At 39.4% G+C, this 14516-nt stretch overlaps 1 protein-coding gene across 1 annotated transcript in view; it reads left to right on the forward strand.

Moving 5' to 3' along the window:
• Positions 1 to 222: 222 nt before the first annotated feature.
• The window catches only part of ADAM10 (ADAM metallopeptidase domain 10), a 130719-nt gene continuing 116425 nt past the window's right edge, over positions 223 to 14516 (forward strand). Inside the window, exon 1 of the mRNA XM_041743624.1 lies at positions 223 to 526. Coding sequence (XP_041599558.1) covers positions 472 to 526 — 55 coding nt within the window. The 5' untranslated portion in view covers positions 223 to 471. The remainder of the gene's footprint in view (positions 527 to 14516) is intronic.

A 14516-nucleotide genomic window follows, 5' to 3' on the forward strand; every position in this document is an offset into this window, starting at 1 on the left:
CCAGCCCAGTCAATCCCAGCTCTCCGGCGGCGGACAGGAAGCGGCGGTGGGCCCGCAAGCCCGGGAACCGGCCCCCGCGCGCATGCGCGCGCCCCTGGGGCGCCTGGGGGAGGGGGAGGGGCGGGAGGAAGGGGTGCGGCCGGGCCTGCGGGTTGGATCCCGCGCGTCACGTGGTGAGGAAGGAGGCGGAGGTCCTGGGCTCGGGGGAGGGAGGTAGAGAAGAGGGAAGGAGCGAGGGAAGGAACGCGGGGAAGGGAGGAAGGAAACGAACGAGGGGGAGGGAGGTCCCTGTTTTGGAGAAGCTGGGCGCTCTGCCGGCCCCTGAAGTGGAGCGAGAGGGAGGTGCTTCGCCGTTTCTCCTGCCGGGGGAGGTCCCGGCTTCCCGTGGAGACTCCGGACCAAGCCCCTCCAGCGTCTCCCTCCGGATCGATGTGCTGCTGTTAACCCGTGAGGAGGCGGCGGCCGCGGAAGATGGTGTTGCTGAGAGTGTTAATCCTGCTCCTCTCCTGGGCGGCGGGGCTGGGAGGTGAGGCACGACCCCGGGCGCCGGGGACGCGGCGGCCAGCGCGGACCGCGCGGCGGCGGCGGCGGCGGCCGGGGCGAGCGGAGCCCAGTCGCGCGGCGCGGCGCGGCGGGCGCGTCAGTCAGCCCGGCCGGCCGGCGGCGCCACTCGGGCGCGCGGCGCTCCCCGCTCCCTATTGTCCCCCGCGCCCCGACCGCGTTCCCTTCCGCGGCGGGCCGAGGAGGCTCCGAGCCTCGGCGAGGCCTTCCCCGCCCCCCGCTGCCCCGGCGCGGCGGAGCGGGCGGGCGGCGCGGAGCCCAGGCCGGGGGCTCCAGTCCCCCCAGCGCGCTCGCGGGGCGCCGGGACGGGCGGCCGCCGCGGGGCCGGCGGGCATTGCCTCCCCCTCCCTCCCCCCCTCCCCCGCCTCTGCCCGGTGGCGGATTCCGGAGTCCGCTCCGCCGCGGGGAACCGCCGCGCAGGCTCGTGGGAAGTTGCGATGTGCGCGGCCGGGCCGCTGTATTGTTCTTCCCCGGGCGCGGCGATCCGGACCCGACCCGGTTCTGCAGGGGGGCCGCCCGCGGAGGGCTGGCCGCGGTGCCCTGCCTGCCGGCCGGGGAGAAGTCGCTTCCGCCCTGCGGGGTGCCCTGCCTCTGCCCGGCGATCGGAGACCGCTCTCGGGAGGGCGTGTTTCTGTGCCGTGGAAACGCTTTGTCGCCCAGGGGAACGGGTTTGCTGGGGGAGGAAGGTCCGCCGTCTCGGGATGCGCCCTGATGTGCTGGTCGGCTTGGGTCTCGGAGTAGGGGCCAGCCCCTGGGTGGCCCAGCCGGACTGTCCTCACTGTCAGGTGGAGTCAGTACAGCGCAGTTAGTGGGCTGTCAGACCTGGGCAACTTCCCCGCTCCGCAAGCTGGAGCTCAGTTTACCGTGAGCTTCTAAGGTCTTGGTTACTCGGGTTTTGCAGACGGTGTTTATTTCCCGTGTATCCTAGACCAGCCGCGTTACTGTGTTGTCGTGTTGGTAAAGTGCGTTATTTTAGGTAAAGTTTCTGGTCCGCCCCAAAGTAGACTTAGAAACTTCCAAGTATGTCGGAAAGCATCGAATTGAAGAAGTGACCCGAAGGCTTCCCGAGGAGCATAGTCTAATTTGATAGAGAATACCGTATATTTTACGTAGCGTGTTGTTCCTGTTCTCCTCTGTTACTCTGGCTCAGGGTTGCAAAGCCCAGCGAGTTCTTGTCCTGACTTCCTAGTCCGGGAATGATGCTTTGTGTACCTACACTTTTGTTGTAGTTTGTGGGGTAGGAGATTAAGAGCTTCTGGTGGATGTGTAGTTTGAAGAAGCATCGTGTGCTGGAGACCCTTTATAAGGGGCTTTTCATTTAACATTTGTATTTATGTTCAGAAGGCGGCTTCCAACAAATCATTTCTTCTGCCTGTTACCACTATTTGTGATTAGAGTCAGGTGTTAGACTCTTGATTTCTGCGAGGTGCTGCTACAAAGTAAGACAGACACGTGAGGTACTGAGCCTTGGTGGTATATAACATGACCTTTGTTTTTAAAAAGTGAAACAATAATATGAATTGGTGTAGCCTGAGGGTTGAGGAAGAAGTGAATTAACAGCCTGATTTTTGTGGGTTAAGACCCTTGGTACGCCAAAATCTAAATTCAGGACTCTGCAGTCATTTATAAAGTATCATTTTGCATTAAACATTAAAGGGCTACTTACTTTTTGATGTTTACTTGAAGCAGAACTTTTTAAAAAGGACACTCAGAAACTTTCATTTTGAAATTAGCATCACGATTGTAGGCTTCGGGTACATGGAGATACTTGTGATTTTATTGCAATATATACTATTTTAAAATATGAACCTGAGCTATTTAAATTTATGGTCAAGTTTGTAAAAAGTTTATATGGCGGTGATATGTAGAATAGAATATACTCGAATATAATTTGTTTTAGCATTAGGAAGAAAATGAATATGTAGATGAGAAGTTGTAGTGGAAATATGGATTTAACCTTAAAGTATAGATCATTTTTATGTTGTTAAATGGTTTTGTTGATTCTCCATTTTATTCGTCAATCACTGTTTTTGTGTTAATTTTTCTTTTAATGTGATGAGTGGGAAGTTTGAAGAATGAAAGTGTTTAGAATCATAAAACTTAAACTTCCCTAATGCTGTTCATTTCTAGCACATGCCCCAGTCTGTTGTATTTGTAGGAAGATACATAAAATTTCCAGAGATCAGGCTACACCAATTCATATTATTCATATTCATAATGAATATCATATTATTGTTTATGTGTTTATTTCCCATGTATCCTCGACCAGCCGCATTACTGTGTTGTCGTGTTGGTAAAGTGCGTTATTTTAGGTAAAGTTTCTGGTCCGCCCCAAAGTAGACTTAGAAACTTCCAAGTATGTCGGAAAGCATCGAATTGAAGAAGTGACCCGAAGGCTTCCCGAGGAGCATAGTCTAATTTGATAGAGAATACCGTATATTTTACGTAGCGTGTTGTTCCTGTTCTCCTCTGTTACTCTGGCTCAGGGTTGCAAAGCCCAGCGAGTTCTTGTCCTGACTTCCTAGTCCGGGAATGATGCTTTGTGTACCTACACTTTTGTTGTAGTTTGTGGGGTAGGAGATTAAGAGCTTCTGGTGGATGTGTAGTTTGAAGAAGCATCGTGTGCTGGAGACCCTTTATAAGGGGCTTTTCATTTAACATTTGTATTTATGTTCAGAAGGCGGCTTCCAACAAATCATTTCTTCTGCCTGTTACCACTATTTGTGATTAGAGTCAGGTGTTAGACTCTTGATTTCTGCGAGGTGCTGCTACAAAGTAAGACAGACACGTGAGGTACTGAGCCTTGGTGGTATATAACATGACCTTTGTTTTTAAAAAGTGAAACAATAATATGAATTGGTGTAGCCTGAGGGTTGAGGAAGAAGTGAATTAACAGCCTGATTTTTGTGGGTTAAGACCCTTGGTACGCCAAAATCTAAATTCAGGACTCTGCAGTCATTTATAAAGTATCATTTTGCATTAAACATTAAAGGGCTACTTACTTTTTGATGTTTACTTGAAGCAGAACTTTTTAAAAAGGACACTCAGAAACTTTCATTTTGAAATTAGCATCACGATTGTAGGCTTCGGGTACATGGAGATACTTGTGATTTTATTGCAATATATACTATTTTAAAATATGAACCTGAGCTATTTAAATTTATGGTCAAGTTTGTAAAAAGTTTATATGGCGGTGATATGTAGAATAGAATATACTCGAATATAATTTGTTTTAGCATAGGAAAGAAATGAATATGTAGATGAGAAGTTGTAGTGGAAATATGGATTTAACCTTAAAGTATAGATCATTTTTATGTAGTTAAATGGTTTTAGTTGCTTCTCCATTTTGATTCGTCAATCACTGTTTTGTGTTAATTTTTTCTTTTAATGTGATGAGTGGGAAGTTTGAAGAATGAAAGTGTTTAGAATCATAAAACTTAAACTTCCCTAATGCTGTTCATTTCTAGCACATGCCCCAGTCTGTTGTATTTGTAGGAAGATACATAAAATTTCCAGAGATCAGGCTACACCAATTCATATTATTCATATTCATATTCATATGAATATTCATATTATTGTTTATGTGTTTATTTCCCATGTATCCTCGACCAGCCGCATTACTGTGTTGTCGTGTTGGTAAAGTGCGTTATTTTAGGTAAAGTTTCTGATCCGCCCCAAAGTAGACTTAGAAACTTCCAAGTATGTCCCACACATACACTCAAATATATACATAAAATTACTTTATTATTTGTAACCATGTTAGAAAATTTTTGGAACTATTTTAAGTAAATAGTTTACCAAGCCTAAACAATTTTTATGTATGTATATTACTTTTTAACATCGAGATTTTGGAGAATTGTTGTCTTTTCTCTTTTTAAAAATTAATTGGCGTGTTACAGATATTTTAGCTCTAGTAGTAAATTCAATTCAATAGTACCATGCATTCTTTTGAAATAAGTTTTCCGGAAGTTTGGCCAAAAGTATTAAAAATATCAAAGCTTAAGCTTAAACAATTTCTCTCACTGCTATCAAATAAGGGTCTATGAAGTTAACAAGAGAGACTGGTGGTTTTGTTTTTGTTTTTGTTTTTGGTCTCTCTTAAAGGGTTCTGACTGTTCATCTTTTTAATTTGAATTTGATAATCTAGTTAGCTGTTTTATTTTAAGGCCCATTCAAGCCATCTCCTACATTAAGTGTATCTTTTCTATATACACAGGACCTCTCTGAGTAGGTGGAGGGAAACAGGCATAGCAGGCATCTCTGATTTCTCATACTCTTTTTATAACTTGTTTAAGATGTTCAAGAGTGGTTATTCATTATCTGATTTCTTAAATTTTCCAAAGGATTTGCAGGGTTGAGGGGAGAGTAAGGGACATTTCTATGATGTGTATGCTGATATGTCTGCTGTGTATCTGATTCTGTGTTAGAAGTGGTGGTATTTTGGGATCCCTGGGTGGCGCAGCGGTTTAGCGCCTGTCTTTGGCCCAGGGCGCGATCCTGGAGACCCGGGATCGAATCCCACGTCAGGCTCCCGGTGCATGGAGCCTGCTTCTCCCTCTGCCTGTGTCTCTGCCTCTCTCTCTCTCTCTCTCTCTGTAACTATCATAAAAAAAAAAAAAAAAAAAAAGAAGTGGTGGTGTTTTACAGTTGAAGAAATAGACTTGAAGAAATTTATTTAGCATCATCCACCTGCTAAATGGTGAATTAGACATTTAAACCCAAGCCAGCTTGACCTTGAGGCCTGAACTTGTTACCCATTACCCCTCATAACCTTTTTGAAAGCAGTTCTCACCACTAGCTTAAAGGTGACCATTGGGCAGAACCACCATAGAGATGTGTTTTGTTTGATTCTCAGTGTCTTTAGGTTTCAACTATTTATCAACATCGAAAACTTGGGAAGTTTCTCAATGAAATTCATGGGTTTCTAGATTTTTTTTTTTTTCTTTTTCTTTTAAGAATTGGAAACCTAGGCTCTTCTGGGCTGCATTCCCATTGTCTGTAGCAGAGTGGTAAAGCAGTAGCTGTCCTCTTTAGACTGGGCATATGCTTACCAGTCAATGCAGTTACTATCATTCCTATTGGTAGTACACTTAGCCTACTTCACTCACTTTAGTTACCTGTGTGGATCCTGTTAGTATGTTATTTGCATCTCTGCCTCAGCTTCATCTTGCATAGATGAATCCAATCTTTAAAAATTTTTTTTTTACTTATCTCTTATCCAATTTTTAATGTATTTAATTCTTCATTTTTACAATAGTCTTAAAACTTTGTCAACAAAAGCTGTGGCATACGTAATACTTTTTATCTAGCGTAAGATTATTAGATATTTTTTTAAATTCTGTTTTCATAACAATTTGAAGGTCTTAAAGAATGATGGTTATACTTTTTCTGAATCACTTTATCTCAGTGAGCAAATAAACCATTCCTTTTTCTACTTGGGTGAAATTCATAGGAAGAAAAATGAGGGTCATGTAAGTAAAAACGTAGGCCTTTTTTCTTTTAAGAACAGGTAGTAAACATAAACTCTGCCTTTGAAATTCATAAAATGAAATAATACATTCAACAACAAGCTACATTTTTCGACATTGTTGGGAAATGACAATGACAGGTTCAGATATGAGAAGATTTCCAGATAAGCCTCTGGGACCAGAATTGTAAAATTTTGGCAGGTTTTGATGGAAGTTTTTCTGAGATGTATTACATACACATTTACTGTGTCTCTTAAAATGGGCTGGCTTCAATCTTTTCATAAAGGATTGAGGTTTAGTATAAAGAACAGCTGTTATTGTTCCAGGCTCTATTGTGTTTCCTGTTTTTTTTTTTTTTTAATTTTCCCAGAAACAAATGAAATGGGTATTCTAAATTTACTCTAGGTGATTGTACTTCCAACTTTTTGGTTGAATTTCCTGGCTTTTTTGCAAACCTTGAGGATATCACCTCCTAATTAGTTGTTTCTAACACAATTTCTGTGGGGAAACTAAATAATCATACTTGATACACTTGCAAACAAAGTGGAATAAATAAGTTCTGCATCTTTTATGGAATAAAGTATATAAACTTTATTTTTTAAAAATTTTAAGAAGATTTTATTTATTCATGAGAGACAGAGAGAGAGAAAGAGGCAGAGACATAGGCAGAGGGAGAAGCAGCCCCTCATGGGGAGTGTGATGTGGGACTTGATCCCCAGACTCTGGGACCATGCCCTGAGCCAAAAGCAGATGCTCAACTACTGAGCCACTCAAGCTTCCTGTATATAAACTATATATAGTATATATATATATATATATATATATATATATATACACACACACACATACACATATCTTAAAATTTATTTTTTGTAGTGATGCATTCACTTTTTAAAAAATATTTTATTCATTTATTTGGGAGAGAATGCAAGCACACAGAAGCTGGGGGAGTGGCAGAGGGACAAGCAGGCTTCTTGCTGAGCAGGGAACCCAAAGAGGGGCTCAATCCCAGAACCCGAGATCATGCCTGGATCCCAAGATCATGACTCCAGCTGAACACAGATGCTTAACTGACTTAGCCACCCAGAGGCCCCTAAAATTTTATTTTTAATATATATGTTTTGGCTTGTGGAGTTTAATGTCAAGGTTGCCCTGTTCTGAACAATTAGGATGATGATGTACTAATGAATTTTTGTAGTTAAAATGAGGCAAGGTGGAATGGATAGAAAAAAAAGCCTGGTGAATAACCAGGAAGACACAGCAAATAAAACACATTTATTTGGTTGCAGGTAGATCATTTTCTAGATCTGAATCATGAGTACTGTGGGTCCAAACTAATATATACTAGATTATTGATATTAAACATACCATAAAATGTACAATTGTAAAATCTTCAGGAATGCAAATTGTAAGTTAAGTAAAATATTCTCTATATTTGAAAGAGCAATTAGATGAAAGGTGGCTGACAGGCTTCCGATACTGTGTTTTAATGTTAGTTTGTAGTAAGGTTAACTGTTGTGTGTTACAGGTTTGGTGACTTTGTGATTTGCATAAAATTTGTCTGTCTTTGAATTGTATCACATTCTAATGGTTAGAAAACTTTTGCCAAAGTTGGAGGTATTTTTTGGGATGGTCTAGCTTAAAATATATATGTAGAGTAACAAAAATGGAATTTGTGTGAAGTTAGGGGGCAGAGCAAGTAGTCATTGGATATAGCTGCTAACCCAAGTTTCCATGAGAGGCTTGAGTGGCCACTAATTGGGGGAGACAACTTGTAGATGCAAAAGACTGTGGACAGAAAAAACATGGTGGTTTCAAATCTGAGCCCCAAGTCACAGGGCGGATGCTCCAAATTCTAGGAGTTGATTTGTATTTGGTCTGTTTGCTCATGGGCAACTCTATGTGACATGCTTGGGTAAGGAGCCCTAGGTTTCTTTTTTTGTTTCATTTTGGAGGAATTGACTTATTTAACAATTGTTAGTGATCCTTCCAAGCAAATCTAAAATGTCTCTTTTTTTGTGAATAAAAATCCAGTAGTAGTATTTCTAACTCGTTTAACTGTCAATCTTTATAGTAGGAAAAGAAAGCAATATTAATAATAAATGGGAAAACTGTAATAATCCTACCTGTTCAGTTCCTATGAGGGCAATAACATTGCTACTCAGCAGTGTGAAGCCTTTGCCTTGGTATTGGTGGGGCCGTCCTGTCTCAATAGGTTGTAGGAAACAGCAATGCCGGGAATAGTTCTTAGAGAACGTAGACTCCCTTTGATACTGGGTGAATTCATTCTGAAGCTATTACAGTTTCAAGTAAACAGTGTGAGAATGTGTACAGCGAGAACATTGCTGTTTAGTCACCAGTTTATTGTATGTCTGTGGTTAGTAGGAGTCATGAAGCTACAGTCTTGAGTGAGAAGTAAAAAACACTGAGTTTGTCAGCATAGACAGAAATGCCAAGTTATAAAAATATAGTTCCAATTATGTATTGTAGTTGCAGTTGAAATGAGGATTTATTTCCCCAGTTGGGGAAAGCTTTTTGAGAAAAAAGAATGGCATAATCTAGTAAGGTGCTTGTTGGTTTACTTGCCTGGAGTGGAGAGTCCATGGCAGAAAATAGGGAGAAAAAAAAAAAAAAACAGAAAATAAGGAGAAGTGCTAAATGGGCTATGACACCGGAACTCCAATTATTTATATACTAGGCCATGATAACTGTAAGGTAGAGTATTATGGAATGTTGGTTGGAGTCCATGTTGAGGAGTTGGGATATGATACAGTAAGGAATAAATTAGTTGCTTGATGAATTGTGTGTTTGAGTCCTGTATTAGGGTAGTGATTGTAGAACTAAATAAGGATAGAAAAGAAATCCCATGAAAGAAAAACTGATAAAACTTGGCAGAAGTTTAATATGAAGCTAACAAAGTTTATTGAAGCCTCACTCTGTTGAATTTAGATCTTAGAGGCTGTTGCATCGGAGACAGTGTGGCTTTATAAAAGAGTCTTCGAAGTTGAAAGTAAGACATCTTAAGATTTTGAATCTAGATAGGTTCTAGTTTGGGCTGTGTGTCAGAATCTGGGATTTTTGGGCAGCCCGGGTGGCTCAGTGGTTGAGCGTCTGCCTTTGGCCCAGGGCCTGATCCTGGAGACCCGGGATCGAGTCCCACGTCAGGCTCCCTGCATGGAGCCTGCTTCTCCCTCTGCCTGTGTCTCTGCCTCTCTCTCTCTCTCTCTCTCTGTGTCTCTCATGAATAAATAAATAAAATCTTAAAAAAAAAAAAAAGAATCTGGGATTTTATCTGACTTGCAATCCAATATTTTTTGTTGGGGATTGGTTAAAACTTTGCATAGTGTTTCAGAAATATTTGGCTCATCATTTGGGAAGCACTGCTCTGGAGTTGTAAGGTAGAAGTTGGGTGAATTTGGAGTGGAGGAGAGAGGTTAGTATTTTTTAAGTAGGCTCTGCCCCAGTGCGGAGCCCAGTGCGAGGCTTGAATTCATGACCCTGAGGTCAAGACGTGAGCTGAAATCAAGAGTCAGATGCTTAACCTATTGAGCCACCCAGGCGCTTGAGAATGAAAGATACATTAGCAAGTATTTTTTTGCAGGTGTATATTTACTATCAAGTTGGAATTAAGCTCTTTGGTTCGAGAATATGCTTGATACTTTTGATTTTATGTGAATTTTGAACTTACTTTATTTTATTTTTAAAAAGATTTTATTTATTCATGAGAGAGAGAGACAGACAGACAGACACAGGCAGAGGGAGAAGCAGGCTCCATGCAGGGAGCCCAATGCGGGACTCGATCCCGGATTTCCAGGATCACGCCCTGGGCTGAAGGCGGTGCTAAACCGCTGAGCCACCCGGGCTGCCCTGAACTTCTTATTTTAAAGACAAATTTGGGAAAAGAATGTGGTCTTCCATTTGAGGCAAATGTACATATATGATTTTTGGAGCAGAATTTTCTATTTGTCTTTGCTTTCATTGATGATACCAAGGGATACACATACATGTATTTGAACTTCGGATTTAGTTTTCATAAGAATACAAGTAGAATCCTATACTTACCAATTGAGCGGGATATATACTTGCTATCTCTTTTCCTGAGAATTAATTGGGATAAGTTTGTAAAAAAGCTGAAGAGACTGTAAAATGTTATACAAATACTATAAAAATTATGTTGTTTCCAGGCCTACTTTTATTTGGAATCTATTAGTTTCAAAATATAGATGGATAAAATGTATTTCTAGAAGTTGAAATGCTAGAAAGTTGATACTGAGCATTAGAAAATAGAATTTAAGAAAATCCACAGTTCTTTGGCACAATTTTATCACTTAATATTAATTATTAATATTAATAATTATTATATTAATAGTAATTATTATTTAATATTAATTATTAATTAGTCTTAATACTAATATTAATATTAATTATTCAGTCTTTTAAAATGCTTATTATTATGAATTTGCATTGTAGTATTTATGCAGTTTTGTATCCTTCAAAAATTATGTATAGTTAAAGCATATCTACAGAGCAGACACTGAAATATTTATAAGTAGAGACAGTTTTGGTTGTCATACCTGGAGGGATGCTACTGGCATCTAGTGGGTAGAGGCCAGAGATGCTGCTAAACATCTAACAGTGTACAAGATAGCCCCCCACGACAAAGAGTTCTCTGGCCAAAATGTTAGTAGTGCCAAGGATGAGAAAGCCTGCTATAGAGGAAATTTGAGTCTTTTTACTTTTTTTTTTTTAAATTTCTGATAGCATGCTGTCTTAATTGGTTACTCAAGTTTCATAAACTTACGTATTTCTATCTTGTTCAAACCTTTTTTTTCTCCTAGTGTTCTATGTGCTGCAGCTCTGAAAAATTGACTTTATCATTTATCTTCCAGCATTTTCCATTCTTCATCTTCCAGTTTGTGGTTGGAAAGTAAATCTGATTCTGTTAATTTATAATAGCGATTGAATAACTGATAACTCATGAGGATTATTTAAAAACCAAATCAAATCAGTTGCTTGTTAACCCAGAAAAGCCATAGATTAATAGGATTTTAGTTTCTGTGGGGTAGCTTTAAAGGACTCAGCCAGCAGCTTCTGCAAATCTATCTTCAGAATTAGTTCTACTCAGTTTCAACCTTTCACAAAATATTTTCTTCAAAATTTTAACTCGTAAGTTCTCAGAAACTTTCGCGTCTTTTTTGTACTCTATTCCCCCTTCCTCTTATTATCATCATTAACACCTTTGGCAGAATTGTTTTATTTGCACATCCAAATTTCCTGGAGGAGGTAGAGGTAGATCCTTTGGGATGTCATATGGGAGAAGGGTGAAGTAATGAGAGTGGGCTTAGGATGAAATGCAGGTGTGGGGTAGATGAAATGCAGGTGTGGGGTAGATAATACACCAACAGGGGAGTTGTGGCTGAACCCATTTTGTGTGTGTGTGTGTGTGTGTGTGTGTGTGTGTGTGTGTGTTTTATTTAGGTAGGTTCAAAGTCACAGTCCCTTACATGGGTTACTGTCTGTACTTGTATCTGCACTTATTTGAATGGTATAAAGACATTTCAAATGAACGTGGAAATCTAAATTATGTGCATGTTTCATTTTTGGATTTGTAAGTTGTATTTCATACGTTAGTGGTAGAAATTTAATACATTCAGTATATTTTAATCATTGGTGTTTTGTGCCCTTTGTGATTGATTTAGTTTATAATTTAAAAAAGAGCTACTAATTTTAACTTCTGAGCCAGCTAGTTTTTATTATTTTTAATTTTTAGAAACCAGCTCGTGTCATAAATGGGTGTGTTGAAATATGCTTATAATTGTAGGACACACCCTACTATCTTAAACTTTCATTGGAACTGTTAGGTGTAGATATTTGCTTTTAGAAAATGATCTGACTCATTTCTGGTGAAGAAATTGATACTGTGGCTTAAGTTTGAAGTCACCGTATAGAAGTAACTTTTTTCTAAGAGTGTAGTAAATGTACTTAAATATATTGCTGAAATATAGGACATGATAGTTCCTGGAAGTCAACCTTTGTCATACAAGAGAACAATTTTGTTAGTGGTATTTAGTGCTTCAAGATCAGAGTGAATATATATCAAATATAAGAAGCATTGGTCAACACAGTATGATGTCTAAGACAGAGTTGATGACTCAAGTTTCTCAGGAAGGAAATACACTTTTATGTTGGGGAAAAATGCTCTTGGTACTTAATTTTAGAATTATACAAGTGAAAAGTCTGTTGAAAACAACTTGATTACAAGTAATTTTTCTGAGGAATGGAAATGTGCCAGCCTTAGCTTCTTCTTACACATCCTCTCATTTATTGTAATTGAGTTTTTCTGTAAATAGGAAGATCTGTAATGTCAAAACATGTTTGCAGATTTTTTTACCCCATTTTTAAAATTGTAGAATAAAATTTCTTTGATACAGTAGAAAAAAAGTTTATGTAATATTGCTATCCCACACAAAGATGATGATGTTGACCCATCATCAGCAAGATATATTCTGATTATTTTTTCATCTTGATGTTAATGAAATTTTCATTCTATGTATTTTGCCCTATTCTTATATTTAATTTAGATTAGGGGCAGCCCGGGTGGCTCAGCGGTTTCGCGCCACCTTCAGTCCAGGGCCTGATCCTGGAGACCCGGGATCGAGTCCCACGTCGGGCTCCCTGCATGGAGCCTGCTTCTCCCTCTGCCTGTGTCTCTGCCTTTCTTTCTCTCTCTCTCTCTCTCTCTCTCTCTCTCTCTTTCTCTCTCTCTCTCTCTCTCATGAATAAATAAATAAAATCCTAAAAAAAAAAAAAAGATCGGAACAAATGATTGTAGGTTTTGGATTCAAAAGTTGGGAATGAAGCTTTTATTTGCAACATTCCTGGAAAGTAAGATGCTACCAGCCCATGAACTATGGAAAATATTCATAATGTCTAGCATTAATGGAATACTTATTAAACGCCAGGCACTGTTCTTAGGGTATTTTGTGTCTTAACCTAATCTTTACAACATCCCTGTAAGGTAGGTTCTGTTATTTTCATTTCACAAACAAGGGAGCAGGATCAGGGAGGGTAATTTCTTCAATTGTCAGAGAAATCAAAAAGCAATTAATTGAGGAAAACTAGGGTTTGAATATGGTCGGTTAGTCTGACTCCAAAATTCATGCTTTTTTTTTTTTTAAATAAAGATTTTATTTATTTATTCATGAGACACACACACACACACACACACACACAGAGGCAGAGAGACACAGGCAGAGGGAAAAGCAGGCTCCATGCAGGGAGCCTGATGTGGGACTCGATCCCAGGACTCCAGGATCAGGCCCTGGGGCTGAAGGTGGCGCTAAACCACTGAGCAACCCGAGCTGCCCCAAATCCATGCTCTTAAACACTATACTACCTCTAAGAAACATATCTCATGCTTTAAAAGACATCGGATAGTGAAGTTGTTAGATTCTGCCTTAGTACTAAGATTGAATCATTTTGGAATCAATTTAGACTCTTTGTACTTATAATATTTGAGCCATTTGGCTTTTGGTCAGTCAAGTTCTTTACAAGGTTTTTGTTTTTGTTTTTGTTTTTTTTTCCATTAGAAAATGTTTACAATTAAGGAGAGGAAAGCACCTTATAAATAAATATATATTTATTCATAATACCATATCAATTGTGTTATAAATTTGTGTATGTTCATTTTTAAAAGCTTGAGGATACATGTTAAATCATTGAATGGTGAGATATAATTTATATATTTCTACAGTAATCAGAAAAGAAAACTTTTTTAAAAGCAAGTTATCTATAATAAAAATTGATATCCAGAGTCATCAGACTTTGAAAAAAGTTACAAGAAATAAAAATACTGTTATTCTCAAACTGTAAAAAGGAAGATACTTTCTAAACTCTTCTGTGGCAAGGAGACGAAGTTATGTTTTTTCCTACTTCTTAGGACTTCCTGGCCATTTTTCTACTACTCTTGCAAACTAGGTGATTTTCTGGTATTGCTTCGCTTTTTCCCCAGTTTTTTTCAAATAAATTTGAAAATTAATTATGTTTTCTTTATTAGATCCAGTCTAGTTATCCTTCACCAATTTTACACATAGCCATTTATACTCAGTATATACTATGTTTTTTCTGAACTTTATATCTTAAAAGCTTCTATACTTTTTGAGAGGTTGGAAGTATATATAGTCCAATTAACATTTATCTACCATTTATCTACCTAAATTTATTAATGGTTGTCTTTTGCCATGCTCGCTTTATCACTCATTTGTAAAAATATATGTAAAAAATATGTATTTATTTATATATTTTTTCCTCGGAACCATTCAAAAGTAAGTTGTACCGATAAATACAGTACTAAATAAGATTACTTTCTCTTTTTAAGTGTGGGGATGTTTAAATTTCCAGTGAAGCTTAAAAGTACTAGGCACCATGTGAACTTATTACATGCTTTCTGAAGGCCAGATTTCTGTCAACTACAACTAAGGACCAGAA

Source organism: Vulpes lagopus, chromosome 2 (genome assembly GCF_018345385.1).
Source record: "Vulpes lagopus strain Blue_001 chromosome 2, ASM1834538v1, whole genome shotgun sequence".
Classification (NCBI taxonomy): domain Eukaryota; kingdom Metazoa; phylum Chordata; class Mammalia; order Carnivora; family Canidae; genus Vulpes; species Vulpes lagopus.